The sequence below is a fragment of the Canis lupus genome, chromosome 4 (genome assembly GCF_003254725.2).
Source record: "Canis lupus dingo isolate Sandy chromosome 4, ASM325472v2, whole genome shotgun sequence".
NCBI classification, from domain to species: domain Eukaryota; kingdom Metazoa; phylum Chordata; class Mammalia; order Carnivora; family Canidae; genus Canis; species Canis lupus.
This window is the reverse complement of record NC_064246.1, coordinates 75,881,772-75,901,011: the sequence shown is the minus strand read 5'-3', so window position 1 is coordinate 75,901,011 and position 19,240 is coordinate 75,881,772. Positions and strand designations below refer to the sequence as shown.

Below are 19,240 nucleotides of genomic sequence, written 5' to 3'. Positions count from 1 at the left end.
TTCAAGGTAGCTGGAGGCAGCACCTGAGAGAGACTGCCCTTGGGGAATCTGGTTCTCCAGGAAGTGCTTGTCATCTTCCCACCCTCTCTCATGTTGCTGTCCGAACTTGCCTCCCTCCGTTTCCCAGCCAAGACTTCACTGGAAAACTAATCTGTATATATTTAACACTTCCTCTCAACCCGTTCTTCTCTGGGAACCTACAGATTTACAACCTCAGACAGCCCTCTGGATTAATTAGGCTTAGCAGGTTTTCAAAGGACCACAAACAGCTTTTTAGCCTCCCCTTGCCTCTTAGGCAAGAGGCAATCATGGGCAAGAACAATTGATCTCCGTTCGTCCTGTGTGTTAGAGTGGCTATTAGCAGTTGGTCCCATTCCGTAAAACTCATACCCGGTCATAGGAACTCATCTAGAAATGTCTTGCATTCAGTGTTTGTTCTCCTATTGTCTGTACTGGGGACCTGACTTACTCAGTTGAAGTAAGAATGTCTGCTTTTCAGAAAAGTCTGAGTTCTAGAATTCTTCAGTGTTGTCTCAGTTTACAGTGTTTCCATGGTATTGTGGTACAGGCCAATGCCCGGGGGTGGCGATCCAAGTTACTCTGAATTACGCACACGTATACCCCAATGGTTCTGCTGAGCAGCACCCGTCTGTGGGGGCACAGCCATCAGTAATTGATGGCCAAATGCCCAGGATGATTTTTTTTTAAAGATTTATTTATTGAGGGATGCCTGGGTGGCTCAGGGTGGGATCCTGGAGTGCCAGGATCGAGTCCCACATCGGGCTCCCTGCGTGGAGCCTGCTTCTCTCTCCGCCTATGTCTCTGCCTCTCTCTGTGTGCTCAGGAATAAATAAATAAGTAAAATCCTAAAAAAACAAAAAGATGTATTTATTGAGAGAGAAAATGAGAAGAACAAATGAGAACACAAAGGGAAAGGGAGAAGCAGACTCCCCGCTGAGCAGGGAGCCTGATGTGGGGCTCAATCCCAGACCCTGGGACCATGACCTGAGCTGAAGGCAGATGCCTAACTGACTGAGCCACCTAGGCACCCCTGCCCCAAGATGATTTTCAAAGGAACCTGGAGATTGCTTCTTCTGAGGACTTTGGTGGAACAATCTAGAATATCAAAATTGCACAGCTGCCTCAAGCCTTCTTTTGATAGAACTGATGGATAAATAATGTGTGTTGCTGGCCTTCCAACATCTATCTGTCTTTGTGTCTCTCTTATCTCCTATCTCCCTGTTCTTGATCTTTAAACTCCAGGCAGCTTTATCCCTCTAGCTTTTCTTAGCTCCACCTCACCTGCCAACCCTTCCTAGACCTCCCACCCCTGGAGAGCCCAGACTCCAGAATTATGATAGAGCATCAAGAAACAGAGGAAGTTCTCAAAACTTCTTTTTGGTTAAAGCACATTTTGAGGGGAAAGGAAGGTGGGAAGAGACTTGGTCACAAAAGCTGCTTGCAAAGACCAAGTGAAGTGAGGAACCTCAACACATTTCAGGGAGAGGTTCTAGGCTCAAATTTGGAATGTCATTTCTGGATTTGCTTGTCTTTCCTCATTTATTTTAAGACCATCCTGGGACGGTCAAGATCAAATAAATTTTAATTGAATTGAATAACTTTACATGCCAGAGGACAGTTTCAAATTTTGAGACGAAACCAAAAAATAATTATATGATAGAGAAGCTTCTAAAAGGTTCATTTTACCAGTTATTGTTGAAGAGGAGACTTACTTTTCTGGACCAGGATTATACTCCATTTCTTCTTTCTCAAAGACTGACTTTGAAGTTTAAAGATTCTAATGGGGGGGTGGGTAGGAATTCTTTTGAATGGAAACAGGGATTTGGAAGTATGAATTAGCTAGGAAAGTGCTGGAAAAGTTAGGTAAGTCACTTCAGTACGGATGGATAGGGAATGAGGAGGCATTACGTATAAGGTGATTAGAAGAACTACAAGAAAACTACCCCCTGCCTAAAAGTCTTTCTCACCAAGTTGCTGCAGTATCCATAGTTCATTCCTTACACTTTGTCTTCGGGATGACCTTAGAAGATTCAGTGTCCAGGAAGGAATAAAGTAACCTGTCATACAGTTCCCCGAGGTGTCAGAACCTTATTTATTGCTAGGAAGTCAGGAGACGATAGGGAGATGGTGCCAAACTAAAGATAAACGCCTCTTGCTTTGTCATTTTGTTGAGCATAGATCTTGCAGAAACAATAAAATAATCTCCAGTCACAAGGTTCTTGGAGCTTCCATGCGAGTAGAAATAGTCAAGATCCTATACTCTGAGTCAGTGGGCCTGCCTTTTTGGTACTAAAAAGAAGGTCTCTGCACCCATCAAAATGCTCAGAGTTTTTATGCAAAAGATAGAATCCCAAAAGCAATTGTAAAGAAATTGCCTCTCCAGGTAAGATTTTTTTGCAGATTGATAGTAAATGTCCAGGAGACCTAGGACAACCTGAACATAAAAAGAATGTTTCTGTTTTTTCCAGGGTCTGTTTTGTCCTGGGCACTGGGTCAGTACTTTTGCCATGACCTGCTCCTTTAATCCCCAGAAGTCTTCCCAAGAAACTTGTATTCACAGATATCAAATTGTAAAGGCAACTTGGAGACGACTTATTTTAACATCCTCGTGTTACAGATGAGGACACTAGAGTGACTGAAACATCACAAATGCACAGTGTGCGGGGGTTTGGGAAGCAGGAGGGCCTAGGTTGACCACTTGGCAGTTATGTGAACCTGGGAACATTAACTAATATTTCTGAGCCTCAATTTCTTTTGTAAAGGGTGTTCTTAAGGAGCACCTGCTCAAAGAAGCAACTCAAAACTTGGCCAGAATTATTACGTTTTGCTATTTTTTTGAGACATAATTCACATAAAATTCACTATTTTAAAATGTACAATTCAGTGAGTATATTCACTTTGTTGTGCAACCATCACCACTAATTCTAGAACATTTCCGTCACTCCCCAAAAATCCTGTACCTGTTAGCAATCCCAGTTCTCCCTTCCCCCTGGCTCCTGGCAACCACTGACCCACTTCCTGTCTCCGTGGACTTGCCTATTCTGAACATGTCCTAGAAATGGAATGACATATGGCCTTCTGTGGTCTGGCATCTTTCACCTAGCATCATGTTTTCAAGCTTCACGTAAGTTATAGCACATACTTCATTCTTTTTATTGCTAAATAATATTCCATTATAGGGATAATACTACATTTTGTCTGTTCGTTCACAGGTTGATGGAAATTTGGTATAATCACCATTGTCTGACATGGTTGGGCCAAAGCCAGAATGAGGACTTGGGTGTCTTGACCCTCCCCCCTGGTCCTGTTTTTACTGTCCCTTCACTGTTTTTCACAACATCTGGCATATGTCTTACATTAAAAGTAGTGATTTGCTCAAAGGAACCCCTACAGCCTAGCTAATAGCTACTTTTAAGGCTTTTATACCTTTACAGAAATTTTTCCAGGGTGGGAAAAAAAATACACAATTCAGGAAAATGAAATCTAAACATCGTAGAAAAAATTGTGCTGAGAACCAGTTTAATTTTAATTTACTAGACTCTAGTAGGCTGCTCTTTACCTGTTCATCTCAGTGTATTGCATGGAACAATCCAAGGTCTGTGTGGTACCTTTTATCTGCCTGGCTTTTATGTGTAAGTTCATTACCATGGTTTATAGATCAGGATCAATGAAAGTTTTTATTAACTGTGATGATTGTTTGAGGACCCATTTTCTCTTGTTCACTCTACTCCATGGTAAAAATTGAGAATTATTCCCTTCTTCAGTGAGACTGGCACTGTCCTGGCATTAACCTGACCATTAGGTATGGGTGATAGATACATGCCTTTGGCCCAGAACTTAGTACATTTCAAACACAGCTGGTCACCTCTCCTTACAACCTGGTCCCTTCCTGCATACTGACTGTCCCCAGCTCTCAGGTCTGAGCTTCAGGCCTGGAGGGAGAACAGCTAGTTTGGTACATTTGAAAAAGTTCTCAGGTTTTCACTTTTTGAGGATGTAGGCAACAAAGCCCCAGACCTCCTCTTTGTGGGCACATGAAGACCGGAAGCAGATCCAACTCATTAAGGATTTGGTTGTTGACATTCTTTGCTTGTGACCGGGTGATGTGTACAATGTGGCAACATTCCATGGTGAAGGCATTTTCCTGGGTTTATCTGGGGTTTGTGCTTCCTTATCTTGGGTGCCATGAGTGGAGGGTCTAGCCCAGCCTGGTTTCCTGACTTTGAGCAAGTGTGTTTTCTTTGCTAAAGCTTTAATGGTCCTGAACACCACTAATTACTTATCTCGTTTGATGTTCTATTTACGGTTATTCCTTAAGATCTGGAGTAGTTATTGTGTGTCAGGCTTCACATGCATCGTCTCATTTATATTATTTCCTGCTTCTGAGTGTTTGGCACTCCTCAAATACATGAAATGCAACCAAGCCTGGCTTGTCTTCTTCGGGCTAAGCATCCTTCATTTACCAGTTGCATCTTGGTACCAGCCAACGCCCCTCCACCCTCTATTCTTCTTTTTCACTCTAATGCTTTTTCACCCTCTTTTTCACTCTAATGCTCTGAGGCAGAGGTTCCTGTTGTTGTGCAGTTGATATTTTGATCCAAAGAGCAGAACTTTACATTCCTCTCAGTCCATTTCAGCTATTCTTTACCCCGGGGACTTGCTGAGTAATTACGGCAAAACTGTATGAATGGAGGATTGCCTGGTTGGCTCAGTCCATAGTGCGTGAGACCCTTGATATCAGGGTCACGAGTTCAAGCTCCACATTGGGCATTGCTTACTTAAAACATTTTTTTTTTCGTTTTTTAAACTATATGAATGGGAGGCTCATGTAACCCTGATGCAAGACATTGTTGAAATCATTATTGTTTTCAAATCGTATGTTAGGATTGACTCTGCGGATAGAAAAATCCATTTCTAACTGCCTACCCTGGGGTGTTTTCATTAGTAGTTTCTAGTTCATGGGGGTTTGGGTTTCTTTGGGGTTGTTTTTAGCATCAACAATTATGTAGATGGGAAGGATGAGTAGTGAGCCTCTCTCGGAAGCTTAGTACCTCAGCTGTGTGGCCAGGTGGCTAACACACCGTGTAGGCTGCCGAATGGGCCCTCCCAAAGCAGCGGTCAGGAAGGATCTTGGAGGGTTTTTTTTTTTTTTTTAATTTTTATTTATTTATGATAGTCACAGAGAGAGAGAGAGAGAGGCAGAGACACAGGCAGAGGGAGAAGCAGGCTCCATGCACCGGGAGCCTGATGTGGGATTCGATCCCGGGTCTCCAGGATCGCGCCCTGGGCCAAAGGCAGGCGCCAAACCGCTGCGCCACCCAGGGATCCCATCTTGGAGGGTTTTAACCGGCCCCCTGTGTCTGTTGCAGCTACCTGGCCGAGCAGTGCTGGAATGGCGGCTTCATCTACTTGATCATGCTGCGTCGCTTCAAGCACAAAGTCCAGTCTCCTTATAATGGCAACGGGAGCAGCAGCACTGAACCAGCGGAGACACCTACCCTGGAGCTGGGTGACCAAACTGTGAAGAAAGGGAAAAGAGCAAGGAAGTTTGGGGTCATCTCCAAGCCTCCTACCCACAAGGCCACTGAAGAACCCAAGAGCAGTGCTGGCTGTGAGCTGGAAAATGACCCTGTCTCGGAGCTGGACAATGGCCCAGACCCTGACCTTGGAAATGGTCATGCTCTCGAGCTCGAAAATGGCCCAGAATCTCTCAAGGAACTGGCTGGATCCCATCTAGACGGTTCAGAAGCAGACAGAGGGACAGAGCCTAGAATTCCAAAGACAGATGCTTCTCTACCCACAAACAATGACAAACGTCGCTTCTCCAAGTCCGGGAAGACAGACTTCCAATCAAGTGACTGCCTGGCACGGGTAAGCTTTGGTTTGGTTATAGAACCTGAATTTTTAAAGAAATACTGTTGAAGTTGCTTTTAAGGCTTAGAAAATAGAACTAAGGTGGCCTTGTATTTAGAGGCCAACACATGTATTGTGATAGATGGTCAGAAGACATAATAACAGCAACAAAAAATCTAAGTCATTTTATCCTACTTAAATAAAGAGCTGGTTGAGTGATCATAAGTGGAAAATCCAAGACTTCTGTGGTATAATTTGAGTCATATGAGGTCCAGATAAAGAACTTGAACTGCATCATTATTTATCACTACCAACACCAGTGGAATTGCCACAGCAAGGCCAAGAATTCCCGGTGGCAGCTGATAGCATGAACGTTCAAGCCTCAGTATTACACAGGAAGGATGTTCAACGTGCAGAGAAGCATCTGCTTTTATTTTTAACACTGCAAAACCAGTGACATTTTTATGGGTTCATGTTATTAAATTGCTGAATTCCAGTGAAGTTTGGAAATTTCACAGAAATGTCTGATACTGTGATATCCAGCTGTGATGGTCAGGATTGGTCTTCCTTAAAGGCAAAGCAGATGTGGTACACTCTGATGGGTAACGGGTACATTTCTAGCCTCAAATTGCCTCTTTCATTCTAACCAACATTCTCTCTCTTGAAGTGACGTTTCTTTAGGGTGAGCATGTTCCTTCCAAGAATCCTCTTGGCAGATACTCTTGTGGGTTCCTAATGAAGTAGTAACCTACTCCGTGGTTTCTGATTGGTTTCCTCTCTGAGTCTCTCCAGTAGACACCCTTTTAGGATGAAAGAGAAAGTTAGAAAGATAGAAAATGGGCACAGAAGAAGTATCAGTTCAGCTTCGCATGCTGCTGAAATGGTACCCTGGCAATGAATAGAATTTCTAGTAAGGCTATTTCATGCATATTTCTGCAGTTATACCTAATTTGTAGAATGGGAGGAGAGGAATTTAAAATAACCCCTCTCTCAGGGGACCATGTTCCTTTATCTGAGGATCTCAGTGATCTTCATAAAGCCTTACCCAGAAGGAGGTATGATTTGTAGATAGAATATGCAAATGAAGGAGAAGAAAAAAAATAATGTGTCTATCAATGATTTTCTACCAACTTTATGGTCCCCCAGAAAAAAGAATTAAGGGCCATAAAAAGATTATACTGTGTTTCTTATTGATAAATACTCTATTTGGATATGACTTTTTCTTCTAATGATTAGATTATGGATACACAGAAAGCCTAGGGTGAATAAGTTAGGGAGTGTTGGTTCTCTCAATCATTTTGAAGGTTTAAGTTACCGAAAGAGATTGAATCTCATATGTAGTCCAAAGAGCAGGCTTTCATTTGGCCTAGGACACAGTGGGAATAATTTGGAAATGATTTTTTTTTTTAAAGAAAATGTTTAAGAGGCCACTATTCTCTACTCAACTAAAGGCAATAACATAAAATTTTGAATTTCTGGATTGGACTATCTGAACATTACACATATCAGACTTTCTTTGCTTGTTTTTTTCCACTCACGGTCAAATGTCCAGGACGATATAAATGAAACAGTGATAAAAAACGAAACCTAAATCTTTTGCCTTTGGGACTTTTTTTTTTTTTTTTAAGCTACATGCCTATAGAAAGGAGAGAACGGCCATCTGGAATTTGCATTCTTCACAACTGTCCATAATCTATAGACTGAGTATTGACCCTGACTTATACTTTCCTTCTTGGAAAGTCAGCATGGGCCACATACCCTCTCAGGCATGAATATATTTTAGCACCCTTTTCAACCCCAGAAGCATCATCGTTCGATGCATTTACCCAAGATTGATAGAGTTGGCAAGAAGTAAGTCTTCACAGCTTCCCCCACATCCAGGTGGCACCCAGATTGAAACCAATAGACCATCACAGAAGGTCGTATAGGTTCTTGAGCTGAGTGGATTTTTATTTTTACTCCAGGATGAGCCCAAGGTCATGCTAAAATGGAATTTCCAGAAAAAGAAAAACTAGGTATTTACCTCTTAAGCCCTTGGGGCAAAAAATTCCATTCCATTTGAATAATGGGAGATTAAACATGTCAGCATTGTTCCGTTTCTGCTTTGTTAATGATTTAATATATCTACAAAGACTTAATAAATTACAGAAAAGGCTTATAATCATTCAGGCCATTTTTATTTGTCAGATGCTTCTTTTTCATAGACTGTTATTTGTTACATGAAAATAAATCTTCAGTCTTTGTTTTTATATCCTCTTTCCCTTTAACAGAACCATAGGAAACATATTTCCTATAATAAATATATTTTTTACAAAAAAACATATGTTTCTATAAAATATTAACATATAATAATACATATGCAACCAGATTAATCTTTTAAACTACAAAAGTTGGGCCCATTGTCTAAACATCGAAACATAAGAATCTCCTAGGACATAGGGACGTCTGGGTGGCTCAGCAGTTGAGCGGCTGGCTTCAGCTCAGGCTCTGGGCGTGATCCTAGGGTCCTGGGTTCAAGTCCTGCATCGGTCTCTTTGCAGGCAGCCTGCTTCTCCCTTTGCCTATGTCTCTGCCTCTCTCTCTCTTTACATGTCTCGTGAATAAATAAATCTTAAAAAAAAAAAAAAACTCTTAGGACATAGAGAAGCAATTTTAGAACTGAGTTCAGAGTCCCTTACTCCCCGTGTGGTGAAGATCATTACTCATCTAAGGGGAGAGTTCTTGCAAGCCTGTTTACTACAGATGTGTATTTTTGTAAGCAGTGTGGTAAAAAAAAATAAATACAAGTTAGTCACATAACAGTGAAAAAGAAAATCCTACCGTTTGCCAACTGGGCAAATCTATTCATACCTGGCATGTGTGTCTATGGGTCCATTTGTGGTTTCACTCTAACGCTTGTAGTTCACCCTGGACAGTATCAGACCTCTTCCCTAGACCCTCAGGAGAGACCTCAGGAAGGCTGAGTGGGTCGGTGCAAGAGGTCTGCAGAGACCTCAGGAAGGCTGCTCCAGGTCTAAATCTGTAGGAAAAGGAAGCTCAGAAGGAGAGTCACACCCGGGACATCTCCTGGGTAGTCCCTGATGTTTGCATCAAGCAGAAACAACATGATGGTGGTCCTCTTCTAGGAAGCCCCCCATGGTCCCTGGGTGAACTTCTATCCTTCTATGTGGCAGTGTCTCTCCTAATTCGGTGTCTGCTCCTGCACCTCTCTCCTGAGCCCCCCACCCTGGGCTTTCTGGTCTCCCTGCTTGCCCCACTCTTCTCTCCCTCTCCCGCAGCTTTCTGTTGGGGCCACACTGCTTTCATTTCCCACATAGGTGGTCATAGTGTCTGCTACCCATCCCGCTGTCCACTGTCATCCCATCCTCCACTGTCCTCCCGGCAACTAGAGAGGCCATTTCTAAAGAGATTGCATCAAGCGTGTGTGTGCACACTCACACCCCGCAGTGTAAGCCCTTTGGGTGGGTCACCTTATCTTCTACCCCAACTCCTTAGCTTGGTGAAGCCTGCAAGGCCTTTCACTGTCTGATCCTGCTTAACTTTCTGCCATCGTCTCTCACTGCTTTCTTCCTCCCCAGTTTGGGCTGAATTAGCCACGGTTTTTCCCAAAGGACTGTGCTTACTATCTCCTCTGAGCCTCTGCAGATGCTGCTCTTACTATCCTGTTTCTTCTCCTCTCCCCTGTGTGGCTTAACGTCTTCCATTTCTGGGGGACCAAACACCATGACACACCTCTAGGAGCCTCCTGCCACCTGTTTGGCCTTTAGGCATCTCCACTTTGGGCTCCTGCAGTTCCCCCTTCTTCATCAATGCATGAATCCCACATATTCCAACTACCATGCAGCTTCTTGTGTCCCCAGTAGGATTTAAAGGTGGGGACCTTATTTGCCTTTGTGTTCTGGCTCACTGCCTAGCACCTGCAGGTGCTCCGTAGATGCTCATTACCGAAGGCACCCAAGAGCTCCAGGCCTAAGAGGTGGGACACCAGGTTGTAGCCCTAGTTCTTCCATCCCCAGCTCTGTGGCCTTCAGGGTGCCATGTTCTTCCTCTGAGCTTCCATTTCCTCACCTATAAACTGATGATTTTGGTCTGATGACTAGGAACTTCAGCTCTGACCTTGATCACACACATCTTCTCATTTCTTACTGATCATTCTAAATAAGAAGGGATATGGAGACAGTCTCAGAATCTAAGTTTGCAACTAGAGCCAGACGATTTACTGCAGTAAAATTCTAGTTGGATGATGTTTCTTCTCGCATTTGGAGAAAAGATGCTATTGTGAAATATTATTTTTGGTTCCAGCAGAAGATGAGGTCATTTAAATGCCGCCAAGACAGCTCCTTTTAATGTACCACCTCTGTTTTGTAAATAAATCCTTTTTTTTTTTTTTTTTTTTGGCTACTATGATGAGATGTATGTGTGAGCTCACCCAGTAATTGGCGTTTTATAGGAAAGGGTAGCACTTTGACAACATTAATACAAAAGTCCATAGCATCCAGTTTTGCGTGGTTTGGCTTTTTCTCAACAGGCTGACAGAGTCTTATTGCCCTTTAAGCCAATGTAAAAGGAAGCAAAGGCTTGAGCCATCTGTCTAGACAGGATCTGTTTCAGAACTCAATCGTCTCCACAACTGGATTGGGTGTTCACACGCTAAACACTGGCAAACATGCAGGTTTCCCATCTGGGCGAGCCCTCTTAATGTCACTCTCAATAACTTCTGAAAAACTGTAAGATTAGTGTATAAACATCCTATATTTATTAATTCTGTGGCATTTATGCAATATTGTTATGTATTAGCACTGTTCTAGTTGCTGGAGAACCCATTGATAAATGAGAGACGAATTTCCTGTCCCGCAGCACTTATCACAAATAAGGGGCCACGAGCAATAAATAAGCAAATAAATGAATCAGAATGGTAGATGGTGACAACAGGTACTATAAAATGAAATAAAGCAGTAAAGTGAAAGGTGTCTGGGCAGTGTCCTGGTGGGGAGTTAACTGAAATTGGTATCAGTGAGGACCTCATTCAAGAGGCAATGTTTGAGCTGAACCCTGAGTGTTAGGAGAGGGTAGCCCTGCAAAATCTAGGGGTGGGCTATTTCCAGGGAGGAGCCAGAGCAAGAAGCTTCCCTGGGCATGAGTGATGGAGTGTTTCAGAGGCAGAGAGACTGAAGCACAGTGAGTGATGCGGAGAGCACAGGGAGATGATTTGGGTAGAGGTTTATGTACGCCATCTCAAAGATTCCAACCTCAGTCTGAGCCTAGTAGGAGCTGTTGGAAGGTTTAAGCTAAATGTATCATAATGTATGTATTTTAAAAGTTCGCCCTAGAGAGGCATCTGGGTGACTCAATTGGTTAGGTGGCCGACTCTTGATTTCAGCTCAGGTCACGCATGATCTCAGGGTCCTGGGATCAAGCCCCACGTCAGGCTCCACACTCGGTGGGGAATCTACTTGAGGATTCTCTCTTTCTCCCTATCTCTCTGCCCCCACTTATGTTTTGTCTCTCCCTCTAAAATAGATAAATAAATCCTTTTAGAAAAAAGAAAAAGAGGTCACCCTAGATGTACAATGGAGAATAGGGGATTGTAGGAAGCAAAGAATAAAAAGGGAGACCAGATTGGAGGCTACTGTGATAACCCAAGCTAGAGATGCTGGTGGGCTCAACTGCAGTGATTAACAGGAAGAAGCAGAAGTTAGATGGATGTGGATATGTTTTACAAGTAGAACCTGCAGATCTTGTTTATGGTTTGGGTATAGGAAGTAGAAGGAGGGATCAAAGATAACTTGTGAGCTCTTAGTTTGCAAATCCTCTTTAGCTTGAGTGCGTGATGGTGCTTTTTCCATGAAGGTGAGAAAGCCAGGAGCAAGACAGAGGCAAAGTCCTCTTTTGACCATACTGACGTGTATATTAGATACCCAAGGAAAACTGTAAGGAAGCAGCTGAAAATATGCTTAATATTATTATATTTACGTTGGCCTGTTGATTTTCTGCCAGCATCAGCTTTAGCCTCATAAACTTTAGACACTGACTTTATTTGTAATTGAACACGGCTTTCAGCTGTGGGCAGCTAGATGTAATACTGACAGTTGTACAATGGACTCAGATAACATCTGCCTCTTCCTTCCTGTTTGTGCCTTCCTTTGTGTACCTCTGAACTCCTCATTAGATGATCAAGAAATTCCAGAGCAGGGAAACTTGCATGGACTTCTTTGAACTCTCCCCTTAGAGTTCCTACTTTCAGTTATAGAGGAAACACTCATGCTGTTGGATAAAAATGAAAAAGAAGATCCATTTCTTGACTAGCATAGTTGGGGGCTGTATTAAAGATTGGTCATTCCTGCCCTCTGAAGCCTTCTTATTAGATATGTGTTTTATTTTGCATTTAACCATGTGTGTGTGTGTTGGGCAGGGGTATGAAGGGAGCATGTGAATGCTGTTAATGAAAACTGTCTTTAGCTCTTTTGTCAAGAGTATATATTAGGTCATTATTCTTTCTCCATGATCATAGTTTTATGTGTTCCTTGCCACAAGTTCTGTTTCTAAAAGCACTTAAAAATGAGAAAGGACTGTATATTTGGTATCGTCATACCCTCTGTGAAACACACTTAACATACTCTGTTTAACAAAAAGGTGGTAGGACAGGGTGGAAATGATGGTGCAACTAGTAATGGGTTGGCTAAGCTTTTACTAATTTAGGCTAAAGCCAAATCAACTTTCTTATTTCTAGACTCTGATTATGGTCCCTGTTGCTTTAGGGAAAGGATTTCACAGCTTTTCTGTACTGGGAGAGGGTGGAGCACTATCCCATATCTTCAAGACCCTAGTAGCCATGGCATATCTTTCATGGAAAGAACAAATCAAGCCACCATTCTGCTCTAGTTTCTCAGCGACTTTGTTAGGCCCAGGGAGGCAGCCATAGGGCTGACCCATGTGCTAGTGTGGGATGCAAGCTGGGACAACAGCCGTCAGCACATCCCTGAATTTTTTCCCTTTGGGGCTATCCACTAGGCCGTAGGACCTCATGTACTGGAAGTGTTGAAAGTTGCCATCTTGTCAGTAGCACTGACTCTCAAGGATGGCTTTTTGGAAATAGTGGAGCTGTGAGAGACTTTGAAGGACAGGGAGGTTATTTCTGAATGGAGAAGAGAAAAAAGGTGTTCCAGAGGTCAGAGGCAACAAACCAAAAATGATGGAGTCCAAAGTGAAATGATTGGATGATATAGGGATTGTTGACAAGTTCATGAACTACTGTGGTAAGCCAGTGACTTCTGAAGTTACATTTGGCCAGACAGGCATCGTTTGTCTGTGGTCAGCAGATGAAGGAGACCGTTGGCACCACTGCATGTTGCCGGAGTAATGGAGCCCCACTGAGTAGTGCTGTACTAGAAAAAGTATAGGATCCAACAGGTCTCTGTTAATAATTTCCCCAGACATTCCTATTGCTGCACATCAGTGACTGTTTTACATCTGGCTTTTTTACTATTGCATAAAGTTTCATTTTAGTTTCTGACAATGTGTATTTTAGATTTTCTGAATGTTTCACATTCTTTCTCCTTTGCAAGTAGCTTAAGTGGGAAGGTTGCCTATTTCTAGGAAGAGGATGGCTTTGTCCATAGTGGACCTTAATGGTTCTATTAGACCTTCATGATGGATGAGGAAAGGACATGGCTTTTGTTTTATGTGTTGAGGAATGCATTGTGATCCATACCCATAGACTGAGAGATAACAAGAACTTCCAGGAGTGAGCCTAAAGTAAGACCCCCAAAATTAATCACCTTGGAAGGTTTTGCTTTCATTTCTCTGAACAACCAAGTATCTGAAGGAACTTAAGCATTTTGTATCAGGCATATGTTTGCATCCTTGGAGGAAAACAGAGAGTCAAGTGGAGAATTAACCAAAGCAGAGAAGCTACCAGTAGTCCAGGGGACTTAGAGACATGATTAGTTTTTTTGAAGACTAGATTTTTGTAAGGATTGAAACACGTTTTAATGTATTCAAAGACTGTACAGTTCAGTGTCTAAGGTTCTCCTAAGGTCTCCTAAGTTCTCCTAAGGTCTCATTTTTATGTTCTAAGGAAGTTTGAGATCCAATTCAACATGATGGTTTTTCTTTTTTTAATGAAGTATAGTTGACATACAATGTTATGTTAGCTTCGGGTGTACAAAATAGTGATTGGACAACTCCACATTATGCGATGCTATTACAATACCATTGGGTATATCACAATAGGGTGGTTTTAACATATATTTGTGCATATATAAATAATATATGGTTACCAGTCAACATTTATTATGTCTCTACTAGTTGCCAGAAGCACTGCTGCTTCCATAAATATCTCATTTAATCCTAATGACAAATCGGAAAGCATTAATAATTATCCCCCCTTTAGAGGTGAGGAAAGTAAGGGTTTTAGACAGAAGGACATTCATAAGTAAAGTGGCAGAGTTGGGCCGAAATTAGTTGAACTCTCCTAGAACTAAGACCTAACTTTGTCGTCTTTTCATCTTCCTATATTAATTAGTAGCTGTGTGTAAAAGAAATGGAAGCCAGACGCAGCCAGTGTTTACACACACAGTGGTAACTGGGTTTCAGGCAGAAGCAGATTTACTTAACAGATTCCTGGTCAGGAAATTGGATAATCACTCTTGCTGTCCATTATTATAGCCACTCGCCATAGGTAGCCATTTAATTTAATTAAAACTAAATGAAATAAAAAATTCAGCATCTCAGTTGCCACTACCCCCATTTGTGGCTAGTGACTCCATGTTGGATTGTACAAACATAGAGCATTTCCATCATCCTAGAACATTCTATTAGAGGATTGGCAGCTAGAGACTTTGCTCCAGCACACAGAACATTTTCTTTCTGTGGTCATCTGTAATACCTGTTGACAATTAATGAATATTTGGCTTGACCCAGCAGCTCCACTCTCCTGTGTCAATGCCATGTGTCTGTCCAGATACTTCACAGTGTGCTCGCTTTTTCTTCCAAGGAGGAAGTTGGCCGGATATGGAAGATGGAGCTGCTTAAAGAATCGGATGGGCTGGGAATTCAGGTTAGTGGAGGCCGAGGATCAAAGCGCTCACCTCACGCTATCGTTGTCACTCAAGTGAAGGAAGGAGGTGCCGCACACAGGTGACTAGATAACTCTCCCTTTTTCTCTGACTCCTTATCCTCTCCCTTCCCTTCCTCCGGGTGTAGGACTCTTCCATTTGGTCAAAGCCCTGGTAATTGCAGCTCATAAAGACTGTGCTGGAGCATGGAAGAAAATCAGGCATGAGCAGTTCTAATTAAACACACCTCTGGGCACAGGAAGTGGCTAATTGCTGGAGATCCTGCAGACTCCTCCAAATCAGGAGAGATCGCATTTCTTTGTGGTCTGTTTTGAGTTTCAAGTGATTGTTATTTATCCTACCTTTTGGGATACTGGTAATATGTGGTTACCTATTGAGACTCTGCTATTTGACAGAACACCACATTCCTGACATCTTAACCTCCGTGAGATTGTGGCTAATGACTTGGGAAAGTAATTGATTTTAAGTGTGCCCACGGTTCATGTGCTGTGTCAGGTCTATCAGGATTCTACACGCACTTGTATGTATGTAAAAGTAAATGTGAATTTTTCTCCTTGTGACCTGAACAATTCATCCTTCAAAATTTCTTTTTTAATCTGAACTATCATCTCAAGTAGAAAGAATGATAGATCTTAGGCAGAGCATGTGCCAAGAAGTCCATTTGGAGTTACAAGGATGTAACTATCCCAAAATATACAGCATGTTTTTGCCTTGCTAACTGATTGCTTCCATATACACAGGGTGTCTACTATTGGCAAGGCATGTTGTGTGCCCACACGTATACAGTAGGTGTATAATGGTAGAGTTTCACGGATGAGTGAGGTAAATCTAGTTGGGAATTTGGTGTTCAGTCCAGGTAACCTGGTTATAAGGGCAATAGGGCACACCAGAGTGGTGTTGGCCTGCCCCAGACCCAGGGGACTTTGAAAAATATATCTTGTGGAGTTGAAGGAGCCAGAAGTAAAGGTTGTTAGACTAAGGAGAGGACAAATTCAATGTGTTTCATGTCCCAGTTCTAGTCTCATGACTACAGAGTAAGATGCTAACAACTAGAGGTGAGAATAACTGCACTTGTCAGTTATCTGGGAGGCAGACATTGTGTAAGGATTAAGACCTTAGTCATTATCCAGAAGAGCATCATTAAATTTCCCACATGAGATATGCCTTGAGGAACTCCCATCAGATACCCATTTTCCCATTAATCCTAGGTTTTAGGTTCTAGCATGTCTTTGGAAAGTTGGCAATTAGGAAATTCCTGTGCCCAGAGATGAACTTATATAGGACTGTTCTGATCTGTTTTCTGTGTGAGCTCTTTCTAGTGGGTTTCACCATGTTCTCTTCGCCCTTAGCCTGGAGTTGTGTGTGTGCTCTCTGTGCTTCTGGAGTTTATAATTCATAGGTCGGGCATTCTAGTTAATAACAGGGGATGAGAGAGACGGAACTGAAGAGGAAAATAAGAAAAGGGATGGAGGTAGGGATGGTCTTGAATAAATTCAGACACTGGTCAGAACTTTGTGTTCTTTTTTACTTCTGAATCTCTCTCTTTCTCGGTGGCCCACCCACACACCTCCTTGAGGTTCCAGTTTGTTCTCTGTGGGCTTTTATCCCCCGTCTCTTTCCATTCCAAGAAACTAGAAAAGTTCTTAGCATTTCTCTGCTTTAGGGATTTTTGAAGGACAGAAATCAGAGGCTATCAGAAGTCTCTGGTGCCTCCTGTCTTCTCTGAAAGCTTAAATACATGGAAACGATTATGATGCATGCTCTAGAGGACTGAGAGAAAGAAACCAGTGAAGGAGGGAAGGGTGGAGAGAAGCTGGTTGATTTGCTGAAAAAAAGCAAGGTGGGAAGAGTCAACACGTTGGAGAGAAAGCTGAGTGAATCTGGGAATATTGGGGCCAGGCACAGGTCCCAAAGCAGCACCCTGGGTGTTGATATAAAGCCTTCAGAGGTCATGGTGGAGCCCTGAGTTTTGAGTCCATCCCCCTCACCTGATTTTCTATCCCATATTTAGCAATGGAGATGTAAAACCTCTAGCTCCTTTGGGACCTTGGGAGACCAGACCATTGGAGGTTCAAGTGGAACCCACAGGACTGCTGATCCATCATGACTGAGGGGGCCTGCACAATGCTCTGGCACAGTGCCACCCCAGACCCTCGACCCACCCTAGGGCAGGCAACCCCAGCCCAGTGGGAAGGAAGATCTAAGTCAGCTGTAATTTGTTTTAGGGGAAATAAAGAAACAGGACACATTTGTAGACCAGGTCTGATGCCTGCAATAGCAGGAAATTGGTCAGTCTGTTTGGTTAGTTTTGTGTTCATCCTTCTGATGAAGCTTGGCTGTAGGATGAAAATGACACTGAGAGATTTATCCTCAAGGTCCTATAACTCTGCATGTGTGTTGGGGGTGGGGGTGGGGGGACCCACAGACACATGCTAGGGCTGCAGAGGGAATCTGGCCAGGGCAGTGTCACCTAGAGAGAGAGGGCAGCAGGTTAGACAAGGCTTTCTGTTGAGCTTGATGCCTTTGTTTGGCGTGCTTAGCTCAATGACTCAGCTGACAGCTCAGTTGTGAGGACAGGATGGCATTAGGATTGAGAACAGAATGACTCAACTATCCAAAAACCTTGGGGTCTCAGATCCTCTGTCATTGTCTCCCCCTGGATGGGAGGCATTTCATTAAGGTTGATGCAGGATACAGTGGTACCTTAAGACCTTGCCTGCTACCAGGCTACCGTGTGAAGTCATGGAGCCTCCCTAAGTGGGCAAGAGGACCCAGCCAGACCAAAGGATGAATCCCAGCCCAAACTGTCGCTGGCCATCTCTATGTTTTCCTTAGCCTGATTTTAACTGTGCCCTCTTGCGACCCTCCCCAGCTCCAGGAAAATGTCCCTTCTCAAGCCCAGAATATCTTGACAAGGGATTTTTTTCCCATCTCCATTTCCTCAGGGATGGCAGACTGTCCTTAGGAGACGAGCTGCTGGTAATCAATGGTCACTTATTGGTGGGGCTCTCCCATGAGGAAGCTGTGGCCATTCTTCGCTCAGCCACTGGAATGGTTCAGCTGGTGGTAGCCAGCAAGGTAGGTAGTTTGTTTCTTTGTTTGTTTAATATTTTTCATGATGGTGGTGAATTTGGATTTGAGCCCTCTCTGTGCCACACACACACACATACTTGCACATTTACTTGGGCCATTTAGATGGCCATGATTCTACACGGCAAGCCCATAAGGGTAGCCTCTGGATGAAATATTTAGTAGATGGAAGAACAGTTCTAGGACTAAGGAAAAGGGAGAAATGGTAGGATGGATGGAAGGACAAGGTGGAGAGAGTAGCACCTCTCCCAGGGAGAAACCAAAAAGGAGACCTGGAAGCCCGCTGGTTGGCAGGGACGAAGGAGAGGTGTGGAGCTGCACATCTGCCAGGTCCCGAAGGAAGAAAGGTTCAGGGCTAGCCATGGGCAGGCCACAGGCCCTGGTTCTGTCTCACGGCCTCACAGAGTGTTGGCACTACAGGACGCCCTGTGAATCCTGTTTGTCCAGCCACCCTCTCCCCTTCTTCCTCAATTTTCCTGATGAGACAGTGAGGCCAAGCTCCTGTGGCTGGCTTCCATCTCTCAGAGGCCTAGATGTGTCTGCAGCTCCAGGACCCTGGCTCTTGATGCACAACCAATGTCTGTCCCCTCCCTTTGGCTATCACCTCTTTTTTCATGAGGGCTCAGGCTGGTGCTTCTTGTACCCTCATCCCTGGAATGTGTTAAAATAATGCCAATGTCTTATGCCCCCAGCATCCACTTTGTCCCCTGGCGTCACCAGCCTTAGAGTCCTGGATAAAGGCTGCGGGCCTCCACAGCTGTGTGACCAGAAATAGAAGGACCTGAGTCCTCTTGCTTCTGCTTGGCTGTCCCATCTGCTGCTGATAAGATAGAAAAGCACCCACCAGACTTAGGAGCTAGTGCAGGAGAGCCCCTGGGCTTCATTCTAGTCCATGGAAGCAGTGGTGGGAAACCACTCCACTCTTCAACCCTTTGCAGCAATACACTCTTACCAGAATGGGTAATTCTTTCCTCATTATCCCTATTATTTTTTTGAACTTAGCATCCACAAGTTTTTCTGTATTTTTCCTCTTAGATTACAAGGTTTATTGCCTATTATTGGAGTATTTAATAATTAGAACATTTCGAACTACCTGGAAAATCTGTAATCCTTCTTTTACACCTTTCACCCCAACCCCATAACTCAGACACTTAGGCTTCCCACAAGAACACAGAGCCTTGGCACAGACTTGGGAGGAA

The 19,240-nt window shown here is 43.4% G+C and overlaps 1 protein-coding gene across 1 annotated transcript in view; it reads left to right on the top strand.

Annotated features, from left to right (window-relative positions):
- PDZD2 (PDZ domain containing 2) overlaps positions 1 to 19,240 on the top strand; it is a 359,297-nt gene that overhangs the window by 256,589 nt on the left and 83,468 nt on the right. Inside the window, 3 exon segments of the mRNA XM_025436367.3 lie at positions 5,391 to 5,892; positions 14,870 to 15,012; positions 17,897 to 18,029. Of these exon segments, the coding sequence (XP_025292152.3) occupies positions 5,391 to 5,892; positions 14,870 to 15,012; positions 17,897 to 18,029 (778 nt within the window).